This window comes from Phragmites australis, chromosome 12 (assembly GCF_958298935.1).
Source record: "Phragmites australis chromosome 12, lpPhrAust1.1, whole genome shotgun sequence".
NCBI lineage: Eukaryota > Viridiplantae > Streptophyta > Magnoliopsida > Poales > Poaceae > Phragmites > Phragmites australis.
Window position 1 is genome coordinate 1,589,809 of NC_084932.1, and position 21,637 is coordinate 1,611,445.

Below are 21,637 nucleotides of genomic sequence, written 5' to 3' on the forward strand. Positions count from 1 at the left end.
GGTATGCGTGAGATGAAAATGATTCAAGAAAAAAATTTCGTATGGCATAAGGATGGCCTTAGTTTAGCCCAAGATGATGAGAATGCTGAACAGGAGAAAGCAAGGGCTTGTGATGACCGGAAAGATGACAATCTTTATGGTGCCGACAACAAGAAGCTCACTCTCTACGGGTAAACTGCAAACCTTGTGCGCTGTATTGAAACTCTACTTGTGACAAATGTTCATGTAAATGATATAGTATTCAATTTTGTAATATGATACCAATATTCTACAAGTCTGCAAATGCATTGGTTCCCTGCATGTACTATTGAAATAGCATATCCTCTGTTATCAATGTGCTTGGAGCAAGAGGTCGAGGTTGTAGCAGTAGACGTCGTCATGGTAGCTGGCTTGAGTTATCACAGTAATAGCACCGAATCTCTTTTCTCTACTACTTAAAAAGCACGTAGTGTTTTATTCCCACGATCTGCCCTCTTGTAGGTCCTACGACCTCCCGCACCACGCGCTCTCGCCCACACACTGCCGCACCGTGTGCTCACGCGTGGATCCACATGCTCTCGCCCACACGCTGCAACACCGAGCTCACGCTGCAGCACCGTACACACTCACGCGACATACAAATCACGTACATTAAACTAGTTTACTTATAAAACATGAGTTGCTTCTGCTTCACATTTTCTCATCTCACACCCACCCGTAAAAAAGTCACAAAAAACCGATCTCTAATAAAAAAAAGCCGAAAAATCGTGCTCGTTCGACCAACCATCCCCCATTCCACATCCCAACGGCGCCCCGTTGACCAGGTCCACTCCCAAATCCAACGACAGCGCCTGTTCTCTTGTTCCTCCCATCGTCCAATTGCAGCCACCTCTCCCAAATCCACCGCCCCATGAGCCCAATCCGTGACTTCCTTGTCGATTCCCCCACAGATCCGCGGGCTCGCTGCAAAAGGCAGCTTTTTTTTTTGTGGCCTCCATCCATCCGTGCTTGGAGTGCTGCAAGCTGCGGGCCGGCCGACGGCTATGGCAGGCATCGGTGCGCCGGCCACATCAGCCGCGTGGAGCAGGAGGCGGAGGCAAGGGCCATGCGATCGAAAGCGATGGCCGCCGCCGCCCTGTTCGACGGCGTCTCCGTCCCCGTCGCATCGGTGGTCACGTATGTGCATCTCTGACTCAATCCGTGCATCTCTGACCTTCCTTCTCATGTCCTTTACATCCCATGTCCCGTCTCTAGCTCGGTGGGGTGGCGGCGCTATGGAGGTCAGTGGAGTTGGCTGCGGCGAGGTGGCCCTTGTAATGCAGGTGTCATGTCATTAGGATTTAGAGGTTGGTGCCCCCAACATTTCTATTTCTTTCTGTTAGGAAAAAGCATGACTTCTTGAACCATTCTGTTCGATGAAATTCTTGAACCATGCATAATTTCTGGCCTCTTGAACCATGCATTATAGGCCTCACTTGATTGGTCTGGGGAGGTATTGATTAAATTCCATCTGGGATTGTTTTTTAGACTTATATATCCCTGTTTTATTCTTTGTTTCTGCCTGAGTGGTTAATCAGTAATCGAATGGCCTATAATGGTGATTGAAATCTGACTGCAGTAGTTTTCACCGAGGCCAGAAATTAGTTGAATTGTAAGATTGGACTGTTTGTTATTGTGTATGTGAATAGTCATTTATGGATTAATTGTTACATTTGCAGGCAAAAGAAAAGGAGGAGAAAAGTCTCAAAGCAAAGCAAAAGGAGGAGATTGGACTGTTCGATGAAATGCTTGGTGTTGCAATGACAATGCAGCAACAATTGCACAACAGCACAAGCATATCAACTACGATGCATTCTATTGTAAGCTGTAGCCTATCTACCTCTCAATGATCTTTGTCTTTCCCAAATGGAAATCCTTCTTATGTATATGGAAAAGGTTGGTTCTTCATATGAGTTGCATGAAAGCCTTGATGGATAATCAAGGTATGCTGTTGAGTTGAGATTGCTAATCAAGGTATGCATTCTGCTTAAACAACAGTTTGGATACTTCAGCAGTTTTGAGTATTGTACAAGGTTCCTAGATATCCCAATTCTGATTGTCGAAAGCATTAACATGCCCGGGTGTAGTGCGTGTGGAGGTGCTAATGGTGAACTGTGGCTTAATTAGGCCTAGAACTGCAGCTTTACTCTGGTTTTGAAAACCATCCAAATTCCTTATATATATGATAAGTTTCTTTACCCATAGACTGCAGCTTTCAACAAATTGATTACTTGTAGTTGGTATTAGTTTTAAAACTGGCTCTTCAGATATACAAAGGGCCAGATGTTCAATTATCGGTTGATTACTCATGGGCCTTATTAATAGAGTTGCTTATGTTCTCTTAAAATAGGCAGTACAGGAAGGGGAATGAACAGTACTTAAAATCAGTGCTAATGTAATGTGGTCCTAATTTTTGTAACCATGGTCCATCAAGAAGGATGAAGGCATTCATTTTTATTTGATGACTTCAGGAATATATTGTTCTGGGTGACGTAATACACGATTATTACCAACTTTTATTCAATTAGATGGTATGTGGTTTCAATGCCGGCCAGCCAGGGCCATGAAAATGAACTTACATACTTCCTCCGTTTGGAAATAGTAGGCATATTTTTTTTGGGTTCGGTCTTCGAAGTTGGATTTTGAGTAAGGTTTTCTCACAAAATATATCATTTATAGCTACAAAACCTATATAGCGTGAAATCATTTTGAATTGTAAACCTAGTTGTATAATTTTTATATACTAGACATTCCTATAATTTGATTAAATGTTAGCAAAGTACATAAAGTTTGACTTCTCCAAAATAAAATGCGCCTACTATTTTTGAACGGAGGGAGTACTATTTAAGCTTCATTATATGTATTGCAATTTAGACATTTAGTTGATGTTATTCTGAATATCTGATGTAGCAGGTTCGATTGTAGTCTCCCAGCTTGAGCAGCGGGTTCGATTTGTAGTCCGTAGGTACTGTGTGTGATCAGAGCTCGGATCCTAGGTGATTGGTGAGGTCATCTGTGGTGGTGCGGGCATGGAGCCCCTAAACTGCTCGCATCTTCTCTTCTCCCCCGAGTTGAGTTGCTGCAGATTCGTCAAGTTGTTGGGTTTTGGAGTTGTCTCGCGGAGACGCGAGTTGGCTCTTGTTGCCAATCTGCAGAATGCCAGCCTGTAGAGTCTACACGCCACAGCGAATGCTGGCGCTCAGGGCAGTTGAGCATCGCAAAATTGGATTATACCATAGTTTCAGTTGGGACTTGGGGTAACATAATGCAGAGCCCATGGTGTGGAATTGAGGTGTTTCATCAGATCGAACTGATGGCTTATGTGCAGGCCATGGATGTATGGAGGCAACATTGACTTTTCGCATGGCCCAGTGTTTTTGTTGCAGATACACATTTGCGAGGCAGGTTAGTCGTCGCAGTGCAGTGTTCAATGTTCACAAATATAGATGTGTATGCTGTCATGACATGTTTAGATTGCTGGTCTATTACATAGATTTTTGGGCATGCTTCGTGCGAATGCAATGTAATGCATTCTGGGCATTTGCAACAATGCCATTTGTTTTTTGGCAATCTCAAAAACGCTGCTAGAAAATTGTAAAAATGCTTCATTGGCATTTTTACAACTGGATTAGAAATCAGTGATATCTCAGCATTCAGCAATTGTCTCAATGCATTCATGTGCCTGTCTCAATGCATTTATGTGCCTAGCCTGTTGGCACTTGTGGAGTCCGTTGGTATTAGTCATAGTAGTTGACATTTGTCAGAGGATAGCAGCAATGCCCTTTTCTGATTTTTGAAAGAATGTTGGAGCAACAGGTTCGTTGCATTTCGATTTGCGCATACCCATCTCACGAGTCCCTGTCGTCAACCCAATCACTGTAGCATTCTCTGTATGTTGTAATATCTCTAAAAGAATTTGTATGCACCAAATTGGAATGACATTTCTTTCTCGTCGACAAGTTTATCAAACTATTTTGGGAATGTATGTGCCTCTCTGATACAGCTATGGGACTGGATCAAGCTCCATTGACGACGCCTGACCATCTGTGCTGCTGGCTTGCCTGCTGCTGCAGCAACATTGTGCTGCCTTGTGGTGATGATCGAGGAGGGTGAGGAATTACAGCGTCCATCAGCTCGCTCCCCTCTGCGACACCCTTAAAGAGGTTGCATCTGCCATACGCGCCACTGTTCCAGCCAAACCGCACCCCGACCTGTACCCCATTGTGATGGGAGTCTCAGGCTTCACCGAGGAGCAGCTCATCATCGCGCTCATGTACCTTGTTGAGGGTCGAGGCCATGGGGTTGTGTTCCTGGGGATGTTCGAACTGCATCACGCGCTGTGGATCAGTCAGATCCTTGCCCAGCAGTAGCTCACAGAGGTGGGCTTAGGTGGTCAGTAGCTAGCAGGCAGCTGACAATTGCAACTACCATTTTCTTTTGGCAATGTAGTTAAGATCAGCTATATAATGTAGGAGTTTGGTCAGCTTCGTCCCACCCCCTCCCCCACTTATCTATTAATTTTCTTTAAGATCTTATTGGCTTGCAAAATGGATCGCAAGCTTGTGGTATATGTTTGTAAAGTATTTTTATTTTTTTGACGTGTGGATTTCACGTGCACCCTTACTATTAGTATGTACAAGATTAATTGATGGTTTTGCAATAATGGAATGTCACCTACGTATCTCCTACATACTCATCCTTGTGTCCAAAAGACATTCATTTCACCGAAACTACTGACCAGGATACGCCAACCTGATAGCTACTAAAACTGCTAAAACGAGTGTTCATTAATTGGATACCTGGTGCTCAAAAGTGTACCTCCAAAATTATTAAACCGGTGCACTAATGATAATTTTTAATTTGTGAATATCAGATGATACGGTTTTATTGCCCTTGACAATCTTAGACATTGTACAACACTATTACTCTATGAACTAAGCATTATCGTGTTTTGTTCTCTTAGTGTAGGAAGTAAAATAATATTATGTGTGAGATTTAGAAACCATTGCAACTATATTTAAGATCCGTTGGGATCATTGTACTAGTTGTGGGTAGAATAGGTGAGGAAGGGACAAGCACAAAAGTTACAAATTTGACTTGCTCGATTGGCTAAGATCTGTTGGGTCGGCCCTACATTTGATTCGGTCATTTCTGTTCGACTATTTTGTCTTTTTACTCAAAATAAAATATAGCATTTTTTTTCAATGGGCATGGGGATGAGTATGGGGAGGTGAAATCAAATGGTGATGCTGTCCCTTAAATTTGCACGATGAGCTTAGGATTCAATCATGTCACGCAAAAGTATAAATCACTCTCAACGAATATACTATTAAGTCAATACAGCAATGCATCGAATCTAAAAGCTTCTGAAATGCTATGAGTACTGGAATTTATACCTAGACCGGCACCAGTGGTGTGGTGTCTGCCATGGAACAAGGGAATAGAGACGTCACTCGCATTTGATCCTTGCTTGTGTGAAAGGAACACTAGTGCTGACTGCTGAGCCCGAATTGAACCATGTCATGCACAAACATATATAGGAACCATGGTATATTTTATACGTGTTATTGCACTGGTAAATAACTAATCTTCACAGCATAAACGAGTAATTAAGTGCTACAAAACAGTAAAACGTAAGCTCAGCAAGCACACTTAAAATCAGTTCACTCTGTAGCTCAACTTCTCAGGAAAGTTTAAGCAACCGGTGGGTGTTGATCGATTGGGATCCTCCGTCTGAACCGTTGGATCACACATGGACGGTCAGGATTTTTGTGCTACAGTATTTCATAAAGAGCAGGAGAGGTACCGTTGCTACCGTACTTGTTACTATAGTGTTCGGCAACATGACACTATTTACCACTCATATATCACTGTTCCTTCTTGACTTTGGCAGGGTGAAATCCGAGGATTTCGATCCGGGTGTTGATGGCTGGATGCCGTACCAGTCAGAATAGCAAACCAACGGCTGGCTTTGGCTTTTGCAGTTTCCAAGGACGACGAGGCAGTGCAAGCGTAATGCAGCCGAAATTCCTGACGAGTTTCCCATCGAACAAACTCATCAAGGTCACGCTGTTGCTCCGTCGTCAGTTTAGTTTCCTGAAACTTTACGGGGAAAAACATGTGAAGTTTCCCTGCACCTTCCTTCGACCACATCCACATCACACGTACGTAGCCTACATTTCGGTGCATTTCCATGATGTACTAGTATATACCGTATACGACACCAAAATACTTACCCAGTTAGTGCAGCTTAATCGTCACGTCATGTATTCCTTGCTGCAATATCATCGATGTTTCTTACTGGTGAAGTGTTCCGACTAAAGTAGATATTTGCTGCCGATTTGATGTCCCTATCTCTGAACTAGAAATGATTCTAAAGCTGCACCCGTGTCACTTACCTGCTCTTGGATTACATAGTGGTCAGTAAAATTCAATTTTATATCGCCTACCATACCAATTGACCGTTGTTACCACGATCGATATCGCTGTCGATCTCTATATATTTTAACTACAAGCTGCTGCAAAAACAAGGACACTCGAGCTCCCTTCTCACGCCGATGACCAGATGTCGCGTTTCACATTTGCAATTGGTGGCAAGTTGCTGTCGACTGAGAGTTCCGAACACGAAAATTCCGCTAGGAGCACGTAATTGCATAGCTTATCAGGTTTGTTTACTAGTGTTGAGATTCGTATAATAAAAATATATAAAATATATAAAATAAATTAAGAATCAATAGATAAATAAGAATGATATAAAATCGAGATAAACCGTATGTGTGCAAGTGCGAGTCGTATTTCCGAGAGTTCCAAGTTAAACCCTCGCATGAGCTGACGTCACCGATGGATGAATCACCATGATGCCAGCGTTAGGTGCAGTATATAAACGAGTGATCTCTCTTTCTCTCTCTCTCGTCTCATACAAACTCATGATCCATCGCATCCGCCGTACATGAAGGCGAGAAACCTTCAAAGCGGAGACGAGACGAAATGATGGCAGCAGAGGTAGGTCCCGTGCATGTGAACCGGCCGTTCTTTTCCCGCGCCCGGCGCGAAGCTTCCTGGAAGATCACTCGATCGACCGCCTTCGTCCCGTCCTCTTATAAGTCCTCGTCTTCTCCAACCTCACCTTCCTACTTCTTTCATGCCTCGAGTCCCCCTCCTCGTCAATTCGATCGATCGATACCTCGACTACAAGCTAACGTAGCCATGAAGCTCAGTATGCCTTTCTTCGGTTCCTCCTCTGCCAAGAAGCAGGAGAGCAAGGGGAAGAGATCAAACAACGGCAAGAGCAGCTCCTTCGCCTCGACTACGTCGTCCTCGTCCGATGAGTCCGTGTATGTCACGACGCCGAGGACAGTCCTGCCGTCGGCGTCTGCCTCCGGGGCTAAGAAGCCGGCGGCCGTGACGCGGGAGGAGCTGGAGGTGGCGCTGAGGCGGGTCGTCTCGAGCGAGGAGGAGCTGGCCGAGATGCTCGGTGAGGCCGGCGTCGTGCTGGAGGAGATGGCGGCCGCGGAGCCGGCGGACGAGGGCGAGCTGAAGGAGACTTTCGCGGTGTTCGACGCCGACGGGGACGGGAGGATCTCCGCGGAGGAGCTCCGCGCCGTGCTCGCCTCGCTCGGCGACGAGAGGTGCTCTGTTGAGGACTGCCGACGCATGATCGGCGGCGTGGACACCGACGGCGACGGATTCGTCTGCTTCGATGAGTTCACGCGCATGATGATGCATGGGCTGTGATATGCAGGTGTTGACGTGCAGTTGATCCACATTTTTTATGTACCTATGTGCGCAGTTGTTCATTCGTGTCATCGATATCAATGTAGTATTTATTATCTCCTTCCATGAATCCTGCAAGTGCACACAATTATGTTTGGTACGAATTGAGAAATGAGATTGCCAATGTATTATCCTATCCCTGTTTGGCCCCAGAAACAGAAAAAAAAAATTATATACAGTGGTACCGCAAACGTTCTTCTCATTTTGGAGCACCATTCAGATTGCCGCCACCTGCCCCAAGCGAAAATCTCAAAGACACATCAAGGGGCGAGCCAAGACGCTAATGATGAGCCAAGCGCAACTATCCTCATTGCAATCATGTCCAGGAAGAGTGTTTTATCCATCACCATATAGAGCCACCACTTATGATCAAAGGACTAGTGAAATATGGCTTGCAACTCATAATTTTGACAAGATACAGCTTATTTCAATTATGTTGCTCGGAACAAACACAAGTGGGTTAGGAATGAGCTTGGGTCCAATGTCCATTTACCAAACAGTATATTGTGTTATAGTAAACCAAACAGTATATTTGGTTTCGTTAAAAAGAATGGGAAAGGAAGCATGTGCAAAACCAAACTTGTGGTTTGGGCTAGTGGAGAAGTTACAACAATTGCCTAAACAGAATCAAAAAGCATGTTCCCTGTTGGTATGTGCCTAAATGAAGCGCACAAAACAGAATCTTGGCCATCAAATTTGCTACTTCTTTTTTGATCAATTTCAGCTCTGAAAATCGAAGTGACAGATAAAGGGTCTACCTTACCAGACTCGTGGCATCGAACTGACAGAACGGCGGCCAAATCTGATAAAAAAATGCCAAATTTCAGTAAGGCAGACTGAATTTGGCACTCTTAATCGTCAAAACATAGACCTAAAAACTCAAACTCCATGGAGTCAAACTGCTTCATCTGCAATGAGTGCAGGTAAGTTTAAACGGCCCACATGCCGTGCTAATGACAGGTGATATATAGGAGTTGGGAAACTGCAAATCTGCAGCACCGTGTTATCTGCTGCAGATTTGCAGTAATGCAACGAAATTACCGCAACTTTAAGCAAGAGTTTCGATGACCACACTCGCAACTTCACTGAAAGGCACCGAGGGAAAAACAGAGAGATCACGTCACTTTTTGTAGATCAATTGCACGGCTGCACCCTAGCTAGCTAGCTACGCGTTGACTCGATATCGCGTTCACTTTTTGGAGTGACACAGACAAGAGAGGGAAGCACACGGCCTTTTTTCCACCATCTTTCTTACGATCGAACGCACTTGTGAAGTGTCGCGTGCGTCTTCTGACAATGTGCAGCAATCACCAATGGCCATGAGCTTTTGGATGCTGTATCACTATGATCATGGATGGTTTATTTCTGCAACAAGAATCTCGAAATCAACAGGATGATTTTCTCTCCAACCCAAACACTCCAAAAAAAAAAAAATTAATTCAACAAACACACACCTTAATCAGAATTCAGAACGGACGTACATACGGCACGAGAGATGATGTACTGTACATACGTGCAGTCGTGCATGCATGCATGCAGCTGCGATGCAACGATGGTTTACGAGCTGAGCTGGCACGACGCCGGTCTCCAGGCGGAGATGGAGTAGAGCGGCTTCCGGTCCCAGCAGAAGAAGAACCCCTCGCCGAGGGCGTCGTGAGTCACCTCGTTCACGCCCCACCCGCAGCTCTGCAGCAGCTTCCTCGCCTCCATCATGCATCGACGCCCGGAAGGAAGAAAAAGATTGGAGGGAGGTAGCAGGGGGATTGGGGAAGAGTTGCAGAGCTTTCTTCACACTACTGCAGAAATTTTTATCAGTGACAGTTCAAAATCGTCATCAGTAACAGATCTTGAACCACTATTAATTACTTGATACTGATAATCATTGATTATCAGTAATAGGTATGAAACCGGTACTAAAAATTAACATCAGTGTCGGTTGATATTACCAACCGGTAGTGATAGGTGTTTCTCACTCTTTTCAAAATTTAGCAGTTGCCACCAATTGAAGGTTCAAAAGATGTTTACAACTTGCATACCCCCAAGTGATAGGTGTTTCTCACACCTGCCTCTGGATTACACAACACAGGTAGCCGTAGGGTACAATGAGTTGGACCTATGCACACGGGCTTCTCATTTGAACTCTGTCGGCCCATTCAATCCATTGTCCATCACTTTGGTCCTCACCGTGCCCAGCCCAGGTAGCAGTGAAGCAGGCGTGGCAACCTGAGCTTGTAGGCCACCTCACCAACACGAGCCTCCACCTAAAAAGGACCAAAATAGAGGAACAACAATGTGTAATTAGCTCGGTTAGTAATTGAAGCCTGTACATATGGCTGGATCTTGAGGTACACCCAATCGCCCACGACAAAGGTGCCCTTTGAACACCGCTTATCCACCCAGTGATTCATATGATGTCGTGCTTGTTCTAGGTGTTGATGGAGCAAATTTGTTTTCAGTCGTCTTTCCTTCAACCATTGAGCCAAGTCCGAGTTCACACAGACATCTGATTCTTCTAAGCCAAAGTGTCTCGAGGAATGTCATAGAGGGCTTCAAATGGGGAGCATCCCAAAGGGGAATGGCATGATGTATTGTACTAGAACTCCGCCAATGCCAGCCATTCAGACCACTTTTTTGGAGAAAGTATGCACAAAACAACATAAATGCCCTTCAAAACACTGATTAACCCTTTTTGTCTGGCCATCTTATTGTGGGTGGTAGGCAGAGCTCATACAAAGTTTTGTGGTTGCCAATCTGAAGAACTCTCTCCACAGTGCACTTGTGAAAATTCTGTCACGGTCTGAGATCAGCATAGTTGACAATCCATGAAGCTTATATACATGGTTGAGATAGGTCTGGGCAACTTGCAAGGCAGTAAAAAGATGTTTGAGGGCCAAGAAATGGACGTACTTGGTGAATTTATCCACCACCACCAGAACACAATTGAAGCTTTATGAACTAGGCAAGCCCTTGATGAAATCGAAAGACACCACATGCCATGCCTAACTTGGCACTGGGAGAGGCTGTAGCAGACCTAGGTACCTAACATGTTTCGATTTGGATTGCAAGAAAACAGAGCATGCTGCCACAAACCTTTTCACACCTTGCTTCATGTTGGGCCAAGCAAACAACATTTTGATGCAGCCATAGGTGACCTCAAAGCCCAAATAACCACCAATAGCGCTATTGTGTAGGGCTAACATGATGGTCATATGTAACTTTGGGTTGTTGCCCACCAAAATCCTCCTCTTATACCTCAGCAGGCCATCCTGCCAAGTAAAATTCTTCACTAAAGACCCTGCAATGCTTAGTTTGGAGAGTAGGTCTCTAGTGTCCTTGTCAGTTTGGTACCCTTTGGTAATCTCCTCAACCAGGCCAGCACCACCCTCGACATTGCGTGAACTGCTGCTGATTCCCCATCGTCGGGGTATCGGGATAGAGAGTCAACTGCTCTATTGTCGGACCCCCTTTGTAGACCAAATGGATCAAATTTCAACCCCAGAAGCTTCATCATGACTTTTATTTGCTGCAATGGGGTTGCTAGTCTCTAATCATCAAAGTGTACAAGGCTCCTCGGTCAGTTTGGATCACAAATTCCTCTCGTAGGAACTACCTCCAATGGTCCACGGTCATCAAAATTGCTAGACTTTCTTTCTCATTGGTGGATAGCTTATGGTTCCTGGGTCCCAAGGCCTTGCTCAAGAATGCTAACGAGTGTCCCTCTCACATCAACACTGCTCCAATCCCCTTATCGGATGTGTCGGTCTACATGGTGAATTGCTTCGACAAATTCGGCAAGGCCAATATAGGGGCAGTGACCAGTGCCTGCTTGAGGTTCAGAAAATCTTCCTCCTGGGAGTCTGACCAAACAAATGGGACATTCTTCTTTAACAATTCAGTGAACTTCCAATAATACTCTACTAAACCTAAAAAACCCTCTTACTTCCTTCACTGTCTTGGGAGTGGACCACTTCAACACTGCCTGAATGTTCTTGTCATTGGTTTCCACCCCTTTTGCGCTTATAACATGGCCTAGGTATGTGAGCCAGTCTCAGGCTATTTAGACCTTTTGAGCTTCAACTCAGATCAAGCTAAGATCTGAAACACTTGGCATAGCAGGTGGGTGTGCTCCTCCGTTGTGCCATTGTAAACCAAGATTTCGTCAATGAAGAGTTAGTATCCGGTACATGCTGCTCTGAAAAGTTGCCAGAGCACCAGTGAGGCCATACACCATGATCTTGAATTCGTAGTGCCTGTGGTGAGTTATGAATCCGTTTTGTGCTCATAGACTAGGGCCATTCTAAATTGATAGTATCCTGACCTCATGTCTAGACTGGAGAAAATTCGAGCACCTGCAAGCTCATCTAGGAGCTCATCGATGATTGACAGTGGAAATCTATTCTTCACGGTGATCTTGTTCAAACGCCTGTAATCCACACAAAATCTCCACTCTCCATCCTTTTTCTGCACCAAAATCGCTCTGAAGTTTGGTCCCTCTGTTTGATTCCCATGCAAGGTCACCCACCGCCCTTAATGCTCAAAGGAGATGATCTTGTGTTTCCAATGCACCGTCATGGGACTATGGTCTTCCAACCAATCCATCCCGAGAAGAACATCGTGACAACTCAAGGGAAAAAACCTTTAGATTTTCTGACTGCAACTGAGCACTCCCCCGTCCGCAATTCTGATTGAAAATGGAGTTTGAAGACGACAAACCCTAGTCAGGACTCCAACAAACTAACTGCTCACAAAACTATGCGTACTCCTGGAATCGATTAGCATGAGGACCTCCTTCTTCCTGATCATACCCCTAAGACGCATTGACTGTGGCCCTTCCTTCCCGCTGACAACACTTCAGAGATGTCCATCAGAGTTTCCTCCCTATTCTACGATTGTTCACCATCCGGCACATGCATCAGACACTCCTGACCCTTGAGAAACTCCAGCATCTCTTCGATGATGTGCAACTGGACGATAGGGGCACACCGGTGATGGGCGACCACCTTTCACAGCACTTCATACCAAGTCCTTGAGATCTGCGATATGAACATAGTGCTGACAAACGATCTTCAGTGAACGGGGTTCTAATAGTCTCCCCAACCTTGCGGTCTTCAGGGAGCAGGGTGGTGGGGGATTGAGGATGACTGGGAGGCAGCGGTAGGGACAGCCCCATGTGCCCACTCGATCACGCCGCGAGTGGCTTGTACCGTCACTGATCTCGGTGTCGTGCAACCTCCAGAACCTTCTTTTGCAGACATGATTGTAGTGCTTCATCTTTTGTTATGCATAAGTATGTTTTAAGCATAATATTTTTTGCTCTTTTCAGGATTTTACGGGTATCATAAATGAGGGGCACTCTAACCTTATAGTCAAGATCTAAATATACTAATATTTCCAATAAATACATTAACGAAATATTGTGCCGAGTGTAGCCCATCTATTTGCAAGAACCGCTTTACTAGTTGTTAATAAAAAATAGGTTGCCCTTGCCAGGAAACAGCAAGCTATTTGTTCTCCCAAAATCACCCACATATGTCCAAACAAAGCTAACATTTCTGCAAAGTTCGCCCGTTATGTGGTAGTCCAAAAAAGACCTGGACAGAGAGGACAAGAAGCTGGACTTCAGATTTGCCAGGATTTGGAAAAAAGAAAGGTGATTGGTAGCATTCTTGGAGCATTTTGAACTTCTCTTGTTTGCTGACAAGAAGGGCCACGGGAGAAGAGTACGAGGACATTTTGAACGGGTGCGTAATCTGTCGCTTGCAAGTCGTGAAAGATAGATATTTTTTTTAGATAAAACGAGTGAGACATTTCTTTGACTGCACTTTATAGGAGTACACAGCAAGAGCTTCATGTAGTGATGGAACCACATTCTTCAGTCTTGTTTCTGTTGTCTAGATTTCGTACCTCTAATAGTATCTTCTCACTGATCGAATTATGCTAGCTAGCTTTGGAGTTGTACATGCGCAAAGAAATTGTTAGAGACGATTTTTGTATAGGTGTTCATGAGGTATCAGTTGAACCACTCTGCTTTTCTTGCAGATCAGCAGCCCTTAGTAGCAAGGGTGGATCGAACGTTGTGACTACAGGTGCACAGGACACAGATTTTATTTTTGAGTGATCCATTATATATAGTAGTCTATGTAATACATTTTCGTCTAACAATTGGAATATCTAGACTCTTAATAAACTAGCTCAGGACACCAATCATTTTTATTCTGAAACCGCCACTACTCGGTAGATACTGAATCGCGTGACCAACCCATGAAGTTCTGAACCCGACCTTGTTGCTGTGGCCATGTCCAGGTTGATGCTATCTGTCCTGGAACCACCATCTGCTGCTGTCTGCTCCCAGAAGCCGAGCCTTGGGATGGCCATGGCCGCCACGCGGACACAAAGTAGAGCGACCTCCCGCTCCGGCACAGGAGGAGGCATCCCCCTTGCTCTCTGTTCTCGTATCCCCTCAGCCTGCACTCCCTCAGCACCTCGTCCGCCTCCATCTTGGCGATGTAGCTGAGCTGCACGCCGCCGAACCCGGCGTTCTCCATGCGCACCGCCCACTGGTGCAGCCGCTCGTGCCGCTCGTGCCTCTCCGCCCCTTCCCGCATCAGCATGTCCTTGATCTCCTCCCCCAGCAGGACCTGCTCCACCTGCCGCCGCTCCTCGGGCATCTGGTACGCCGCGCCCGCCTCGTCCAGGGCGTCGAACAGCGCGGCGTAGTAGTGGAGTGCCTCCTCGAACCGCGCCATGAAGTCCAGCCCATTGTGGCCGGCGTCCTGCTCCATGACGGCCACTATCTTCGGCGACAGCGCGCGCACCGCGGGCAGGAAGCTCGTCAGCAGCCGCGGGATGATCCGCTGCGGGGACGGCGGCGTCTGTGCGAAGGGGGACAGCGGCGTCGTCGGGCTGGGTTGGAGGTTCATCTTGATCATCTCTATGACGTACTGGACGAAGCTGCTCGCGCCCGGGAACGAGGCCGCCAGCTGCTGGACCTGCGCCATGTTCGCCACCTGCTGGAGCTGCACCGTACCGGTATTGCTCACCGTGTCACTGACCGGCAGGAGGCGGTGCATCTGCAGCGCGCAGCTGAAGGCACGCGCGTATCCTGATCTTATCCCGAGGGCGTCGTGGAGATTGCTGAAGTCCAAGGTCTCGAGCCGGCCTAAGAAACCATGGAACGAGAACGCCATGCCTTGGGCATCGGCTTTCTTGCGGAGCAACGCCTCCATGTTGGCCAAGAAAGTCCCGTCGTCGTGGACGAGGGTGATGCGGAGATGCGGGGCTCCCTCCGGACGGCCGTGGAGGCTGCGCATGAGTTTGAGCCACTGCCAGGGGTGGGCCGCCGGACCTGACAAGTCGATTACGTGCACATACTGCATCAACAAAACCAACCGAAATAGTTAGCATATATGTACTCCAATTCAAAATTCATTGTAGCAGAAAATTAGAAAATTTAGCAAATGATAAATCTAAAGGAAAGAAAAAAAACAAGTGTTAGTATTCACAAATGTAGAATTCCGCCGTATACATGGGGACATATCCCAAGTAAACCACCATTTCAAGGGTCAATTGTGCGGTCCTTATTTGGGGGATGCAAACGTAACTTTTGAATTACTCGATGTCTGTATCAAATTATAAGTTCAAATTTATCATATGTCACTACCACAGAACGTGCTATCATAGATGATTTTTAACACATATTATAGATGAAGAACGAAACCATCAGTACAAAAGTGTATGTGATATTAAGCTTGCCACATACGTGCAACCATACATTTGTAATATGACATAGCAGATAATTTTCAATCAAAACCGATGTGATATTCTTTTTAGAAAAAATATTTTCATTGTAGAAAAAATAAAAAATATTTTTGTACCCGAGCCACCTCACGTGCGGTTTGTAGGCATCTGACCTTTGACCTTATGCCTCATGCGAAATACGCTTTTGTGTAGTTTGTAGGTGTCAAACACGTGATCTCATGCATGGTGTGTAGCTTCTTTAAGGGAAAAATGCAACCCCCAAAAGTCACTTGAATTTTGATTTTTTCCCCAAAGTTGTTTTGTTGCAAAAAAAACCCCAAAAAATTTGACTTTGTTGAAAAAAAAACCCCAAAAATTCAAAAAAATAAAAAATCACAAAAAATTCTAAAAAAAACTAGAGACAATTCTAAGACCTTATGTGAAATTTGTTTTAAAAAATAATATCCTTTACATCATATTTCATGGAGAGGAAGTTTGGGAAAAAAAAACAAAAATATGCAGCTCATTTATTAACTCATGTTATTTTAATTTTGTCATGTCTACCATTATTTTTCCTACACAAATAATTGTTTAAGTAAACTAATAAAAGTAGTTTCACTAATTTTGGGGGTGTTATGGATTAGTTATGAATTAATCTATCTGCAACAGTTACAATAACTATTTCAAGATTTCATGTATTTTTAGAAGATAGAGAATCATGTAAGAAGACTAAAAAATTTTGTTTCATGATTTTTAGATTAGTAAATAATTAACTATGCATTTAACTCGAATTAATAAATGAGCTACACGTTTTTCTTTTTTTCAAACTTACTCTCCATGAAATATGATGCAAATGATATTATTTTTGAAAATAAATTTCACAAAAGGTCTTAGAATTGTATATAGTTTTTTTTAGAAATTTTTGTGATTTTTTAATTTTTTTTTTTTTGAATTTTTGGCGGTGTTTTTGCAACAAAACCAAACTTTTGGAGGGTTTTTTGCAACAAAATAACTTTTGTGGGGAAAATCAAAATCTAAGTGACTTTTGGGAGGGTTTTTTGTATTTTTCCCCTTCTTTAACATCTCTTATGTACATCATTGCTAATATTAATATTATATTTTATCCTTTTGATCCTTGTTATCTAAATTTTTTATACAATTATTTAAGCATCTAAATAACTTCAAATGAAAAGGTTATAAACTACAAAGTTGTAGATCTTGTCAAAAACTATAATTTTCATATAAAAAGTTTTTTCATCCAACTTCCTATGAATATTTTATGAATTTTTAAATATCTACTTGTAAGGAATGATGACGTCATAAGAGAAGATTGAATTAGGATACTTAGAAATCTAAAATAAATTGGCTCTAAAAACTACAGTAAATAAATCTATATTAATTTATATCTAAATATGCTCTAAATTTATCTAGTGTGTCTACTATACCGCTCAAGAGCATTGCAACCTACTCTAGCAAAGTAAATTGTAAGTAATTAAATGCGAAAACGTAAATAAGGTAGAGAGACAAACTCGGCACAATAAATTTTTATCTCTTGGTATCGATGGCATAAATGTTACTCCTAGTCCACGTTAGAGCTCCACAAAGGATATGCTTCCGGTCGCCAACTCTTTTTCGGCCACGACTCTTGAGCTATTAAGTTATCAAGACAAGGTCTCAAGCATGATAAGCCACCAAGCCACTAAGGTAAGGTCTTACCACTAGCCTCTCTTCCGATCACTTACCATCGTGATCACTTCAGAGCTTGAGCCATCAAAACAAAGATCTCCGTATCCCCGTACACATGTCTTAACGTCACTCCACACCAAGTCAGAGAGTTAATAAGCTTGAGCTACCAAGGTCTAAGATGCCAGCGAGTCACCAAGACTCAAAGGTACCGACGTACCTCTTAGTACAAGTTAGGATCACTCTTTAATCCCTTTTTCAAGCTACAGCACCAAGCTACAACTCACTCTAGGCCTATAAGCACTAAACACTCTCTAATTTTGTACTTAATCATCTCGGATAATCACTTTAAGTATTTTGGTGGTTTAGATGTCTTCTCAAATGTGTATGAGCTTCCTCTTGGCTATAGCACATGTCACACGTCAAATGACTGAGTAGAGGAGTATTTATAGCCTCAAACCCGCCAACTAGTCGTTTTCCCAAAGGCTTAGAAAATCTGTTAGCACCAGATGATCCGATAAGAATAGTAGTACTAACACCGGATCATCCGGTGAGTACGAACTCAGAAACTAGTCGTTGAAACTCTACTCAAAGTCTCTGTGGACACAGAGCATTCTGATGTGCCTTCAAATTCATCATCAGACCTTCCAGTGAGTTGTTCTTTATTCTTCAACATTTGCAGTTGCCTCTGTAAGAAATGCTCCGGTGCTATACTCCAGTATGCATAAACCAAGCACCGGACCTTCCGTGGGTTGATCTTCAGTCTTTTGCACTTGCATTCTTCTCTGCAAGAAATGCTCTGGTGTTACCCAGTGCAGATCACCGGACTATACGGTGAAGTCCTCAACCTTCTCCCTTTTTTTTCAGAAATACTTCGGTGAGTTCAACGCATAGAGTACCGGACTATCCGATGAGGCTATTTGCATGTATTCACAATGCTCTGGTGAGTGCAAACTACTCTACACTGGACCTTCTGGTGGGGTCAATTCTCCTGAGACTTCTCCAATTCAATCAAATTTTATCCTGGCTGCGGTGACTTCTTGATGTATTGTATCCATAAGACCTACTAACATATATTCTTGATAAACATGTTAGTCCCAATGACTATATTGTCATTAATAACTAAAATTATAATCATAGCCTAATAGAGCCATTTCGCTATAATACTACATAGAGATATTTATAAAACTCGTCTGTGTTGATCATCTAGACACAAACATATATTTTAAAAAACCGTCTGTGTCTCAGAGAGCGAGAACACATATGATTTTACTAAAATGCCATATGTATATAGACGGCTATTAGATACAAATGATTTTTCATACAGAACCGTTTGTGTCGTTCAACAACACGGGTAATTTTTTTAGGAAACCCGTGTGTGTCTAGGAGTCAACACATAGGCGATCTTTTAGTAAAACCGACTATATGTTCTCGTTCTTCTAGACATCTAGGAATATCACATACATTTTTTACTGTCAACCGTATGTACGTAATTTATCAGTGACGACTTTTAATTAACTATTTGTGATGTTGCGTCTGCTATTACTGTTTATGTGGTAGTGTGTGCCAAGACAATAAATCCAAAGGAAAGGGGGAAATAAAGGATAAATGTTACTGTTTTTTAAAAATAATCTTTTTGTTTATTCTAACACATTTTGATTCTGAAATTGAAATTTTAAAGCATGCTACAATATTTATGGAATATTACAATTTTTTAAGAATTATGTGTTTATCTGGTAGCCAAACCAAAAAAAAAACGTTGTTTACATAATACGTTAACTATGTAAACTTTCATAAAAAAAAAAAATTCCCACTATTAAATCCGCCTTTTAAAGTTGCTGATGGCACGGGATTAGACGGTGCAGGATTACCCTGTTTTTTTTTTCTCCGTACCCTTTCTGCTTGTTTTTTAGTCTCCACATTTTTTTTCTTGCTCCCGTGGGCCTATCTTTCTATCTAAATTCAATTAGGGCTCAAACCGGTATGCTTGGGCCAAAATTGTAACACAGCTTCAATAAGCGTGAAGGAGAAATAAAATGATCAAAGTTGTTGAGTATTCAGAAAATGGGGGAGTGCTATATATTTTTTTTACTCGCTTTGGTCAAAATTCTTACGTTTTGGACTAATATATATTGTTAACCTCTATATTTATTCCAATATATTATTAAAATCTAACAAATTTATGAGTTACAAAAATATTTTTAGAGCCAAATCTGCACATATGATTTTCATATTTCCAAATCAAGTATTTTAAAAGGTATTAATATTTAAAATTTATAAAATTTGATTGAATCTTATCTAAAATGTAAACTATTTATAACTAAATGGACTACTTGAGATTCAGCTGACAAGAAGTGACATAAAAAGACCTTTTCGTGCTCCATTCCGTCGAGGATGGCCCGGTTGATGGTGACGTAAGCGACCTTCAGGAAGGGGACCAGTTCAAAGAGGTTACAGCGGGCCGCCCTGATGGACCTCTGGTCGAAGTACGAGGAGGGGTCAATCAGAGCCCTGTTGATGCCCGCGGTGAGGCGGCGCACCAGGCCGTCGGCCATGACCACGGCGAGCCGCTGCAGCGGGCCGTCGGCGACGGAGGCGAGGCCCACGACGCGCGCGAAGCACCGGTTGGCGTCGTCGAAGCGCCCCGCCACGACGTGAGCCGCGCACTCGCACAGGGCCGGGCGCAGCTGCACGGCCAGGGCCTCCTCCTCCTCCTCCTCCTCCTGCAGCACAGGGCCGTGGATCCTCCCAATGGTCAGCATGGTTTGCGAGACCTCGGCAGCGAACATCTTCTTCTTCCTCTCTACGACTATTCGAGCTAGGAAGGCTTTGGAGTCGAGTGCTCTAACTTGGATCAGGCCCTTTCCGTTGTCGGCCTTGCTGTTTTATACTATCGTCCGAGGCCTGCATGCATGTCACCGACGCCATGCATGCATCGGATGAGCATGCGAAGGAGTTTACGAGGACAAGATAATATTTTCGCGCCATATATTCTTGGATTCTTCTCTTTGGTTCCTTCGTATCCACTTAGGTAAGTACAACAATGGACAAAATAACGTTGGAATAGTCTCCATAGACCATGGAAGACAACTACTTGGAACTAGATATGCCCCGATCCTAAGCAATCCTCCTAGCCTTGCTGCTATAGGTCGAGGAAAATATGGGAAATAAATTTTATGCGGTGGTGCCGCAAATGACTCTCTTAGCATTGTCTGGATAGCCGCTATCTAGCTCTAACATTGATCTCAAAGTGGGTGGACGAGATCTAAATAAAAAAATTATACTAAGTTGAATTAGGCTCGTTCATCGTTTTAGATCACGTTAGGGATAACTAAGTAGCCATCTATGTGATATTGCAGAGGATGTGTTTGTAACATCGTTCCATAAAATTTATTTCCAAAATATGAAATGCGTTGTCTTCCGGAGAAGCAATGTGAACTTCGAGCGGCAAAAAATTATGTCATATAATGTGATAATATATACTAGTATTATGGATCCCTTCTATTTATTCATCATGTTGTACATTGTCGTAGATTGAGGTTTGGACGGCCGAAAAGAACAACTCCAGCAACAATGCCAGGCCAACTAGCCCAACTAGAAAAGCCCAGTTAGGATACTCCAATCATAGAATGTGTGTACATATAGGCGCACGTAAAGATGATCAATTGAGCCATATATATTAGATCGGTTTAAGACACGGTACTGTAGACATAGTTTAGGCACAATCTAGTTATGAGGTTAGATGGATCGGGTCGGTATGGTACGGTTAGCCGAGTCGTATCTAGATTAACGTCTCAGCACGCTATTACAGAAACTAATTTAGAGGTGGTTCGTAACCAGTTTTCGCAGGCGTTTAGTGCACCCCATTGTGATCGAAGGCATATGGAAATGGACGATTTCTGCATGTGTAAAATAGACCGCATGTGAAAATCCATTTTCACAGGTAGTTCACTTAAGGAACCGCATGTGTAAATCGGTTTTCATAGACAGCTTCTTAAGTGAACCGACTGTAGAAATGGTTTTCACATGTGGTTCTCTTAAAGAACCGTCTGTGGAAACCGATTTACACAAGCGGTTACTTAAGTGAACCGTATGTGATAATCAGTCCCCGAATCAACGTTTTTTTTCTCGAAAAAAGCGATTTTTTTACCCGAGGAACCCCGCGGCCGCGCTATTGCTAGTCACAAGCCACGCTATATTTTCACATTATTTTCAATCTTTGCGTTCCATGGGAATCGAACCCGCGACCTCCCTCCCCTCTACCCCTACGTGCGAACTCCTTTACCACCTCACCTATCAAGTAGCTATGATTGAAACAGGAAGTTTTATCCTTTTAACCTTTTATGCCAAAAGTTTTCACAGACAGTTCTCATAAAGAACCATTTTGAAAACCGATTTTCACAGGCGGTTCCTTAAGTGAACCGCC

At 43.5% G+C, this 21,637-nt stretch overlaps 3 protein-coding genes across 8 annotated transcripts; 2 read left to right on the forward strand and 1 right to left on the reverse strand.

Moving 5' to 3' along the window:
- Window positions 1–753: 753 nt before the first annotated feature.
- Window positions 754–4,586, forward strand: LOC133887039 (uncharacterized). 6 transcript variants are annotated; one of them, XR_009903499.1, is made up of 4 exons: window positions 756–1,155; window positions 1,234–1,325; window positions 1,698–3,423; window positions 4,022–4,586. XR_009903499.1 is itself a non-coding variant. In XM_062326947.1 (3 exons), the coding sequence occupies exons 1-3, from the start codon at window positions 890–892 to the stop codon at window positions 1,760–1,762; spliced, it is 423 nt and encodes a 140-aa protein (XP_062182931.1). In that variant the 5' UTR covers window positions 761–889; the 3' UTR covers window positions 1,763–2,083. The 6 variants fall into 6 exon arrangements, 2 of the variants coding, with proteins under 2 accessions (XP_062182932.1, XP_062182931.1); XR_009903498.1 differs by having other exon boundaries at window positions 761–1,155; window positions 1,698–1,838; XR_009903501.1 differs by lacking the exon at window positions 4,022–4,586 and having other exon boundaries at window positions 761–1,155; window positions 1,698–1,838; window positions 2,929–4,015.
- Window positions 4,587–6,944: 2,358 nt separating this feature from the next.
- On the forward strand, window positions 6,945–7,927 carry LOC133886852 (probable calcium-binding protein CML36). Its single transcript, XM_062326740.1, has one exon. It carries the CDS (start codon window positions 7,006–7,008, stop codon window positions 7,750–7,752), a length of 747 nt encoding a protein of 248 aa, XP_062182724.1. The 5' UTR covers window positions 6,945–7,005; the 3' UTR covers window positions 7,753–7,927.
- Window positions 7,928–8,408: 481 nt separating this feature from the next.
- LOC133887253 (scarecrow-like protein 3) lies at window positions 8,409–19,973 on the reverse strand. The gene is made up of 5 exons (XM_062327195.1): window positions 19,581–19,973; window positions 14,761–15,161; window positions 14,141–14,694; window positions 9,353–9,424; window positions 8,409–8,593 (listed from the first exon to the last, which is right to left on the reverse strand). The coding sequence occupies exons 1-5, from the start codon at window positions 19,971–19,973 to the stop codon at window positions 8,409–8,411; spliced, it is 1,605 nt and encodes a 534-aa protein (XP_062183179.1).
- Window positions 19,974–21,637: the final 1,664 nt, after the last annotated feature.

Coding starts and splice junctions, on each gene's coding strand:
- LOC133887039 (XM_062326947.1), top strand. CDS start 890: ATGAGCCCAATCCGTGACTTCCTTGTCGATTCCCCCACAGATCCGCGG. Junction 1,156..1,233: donor CCCGTCGCATCGGTGGTCAC/GTATGTGCATCT, acceptor TCCCGTCTCTAG/CTCGGTGGGGTGGCGGCGCT. Junction 1,326..1,697: donor CATGTCATTAGGATTTAGAG/GTTGGTGCCCCC, acceptor TTACATTTGCAG/GCAAAAGAAAAGGAGGAGAA.
- LOC133886852 (XM_062326740.1), top strand. CDS start 7,006: ATGATGGCAGCAGAGGTAGGTCCCGTGCATGTGAACCGGCCGTTCTTT.
- LOC133887253 (XM_062327195.1), bottom strand. CDS start 19,973: ATGCTGACCATTGGGAGGATCCACGGCCCTGTGCTGCAGGAGGAGGAG. Junction 15,162..19,580: donor ACGGAATGGAGCACGAAAAG/GTCTTTTTATGT, acceptor TTGTTGATGCAG/TATGTGCACGTAATCGACTT. Junction 9,425..14,140: donor ATCCCAAGGCTCGGCTTCTG/GGAGCAGACAGC, acceptor CGGCGAGGGGTT/CTTCTTCTGCTGGGACCGGA.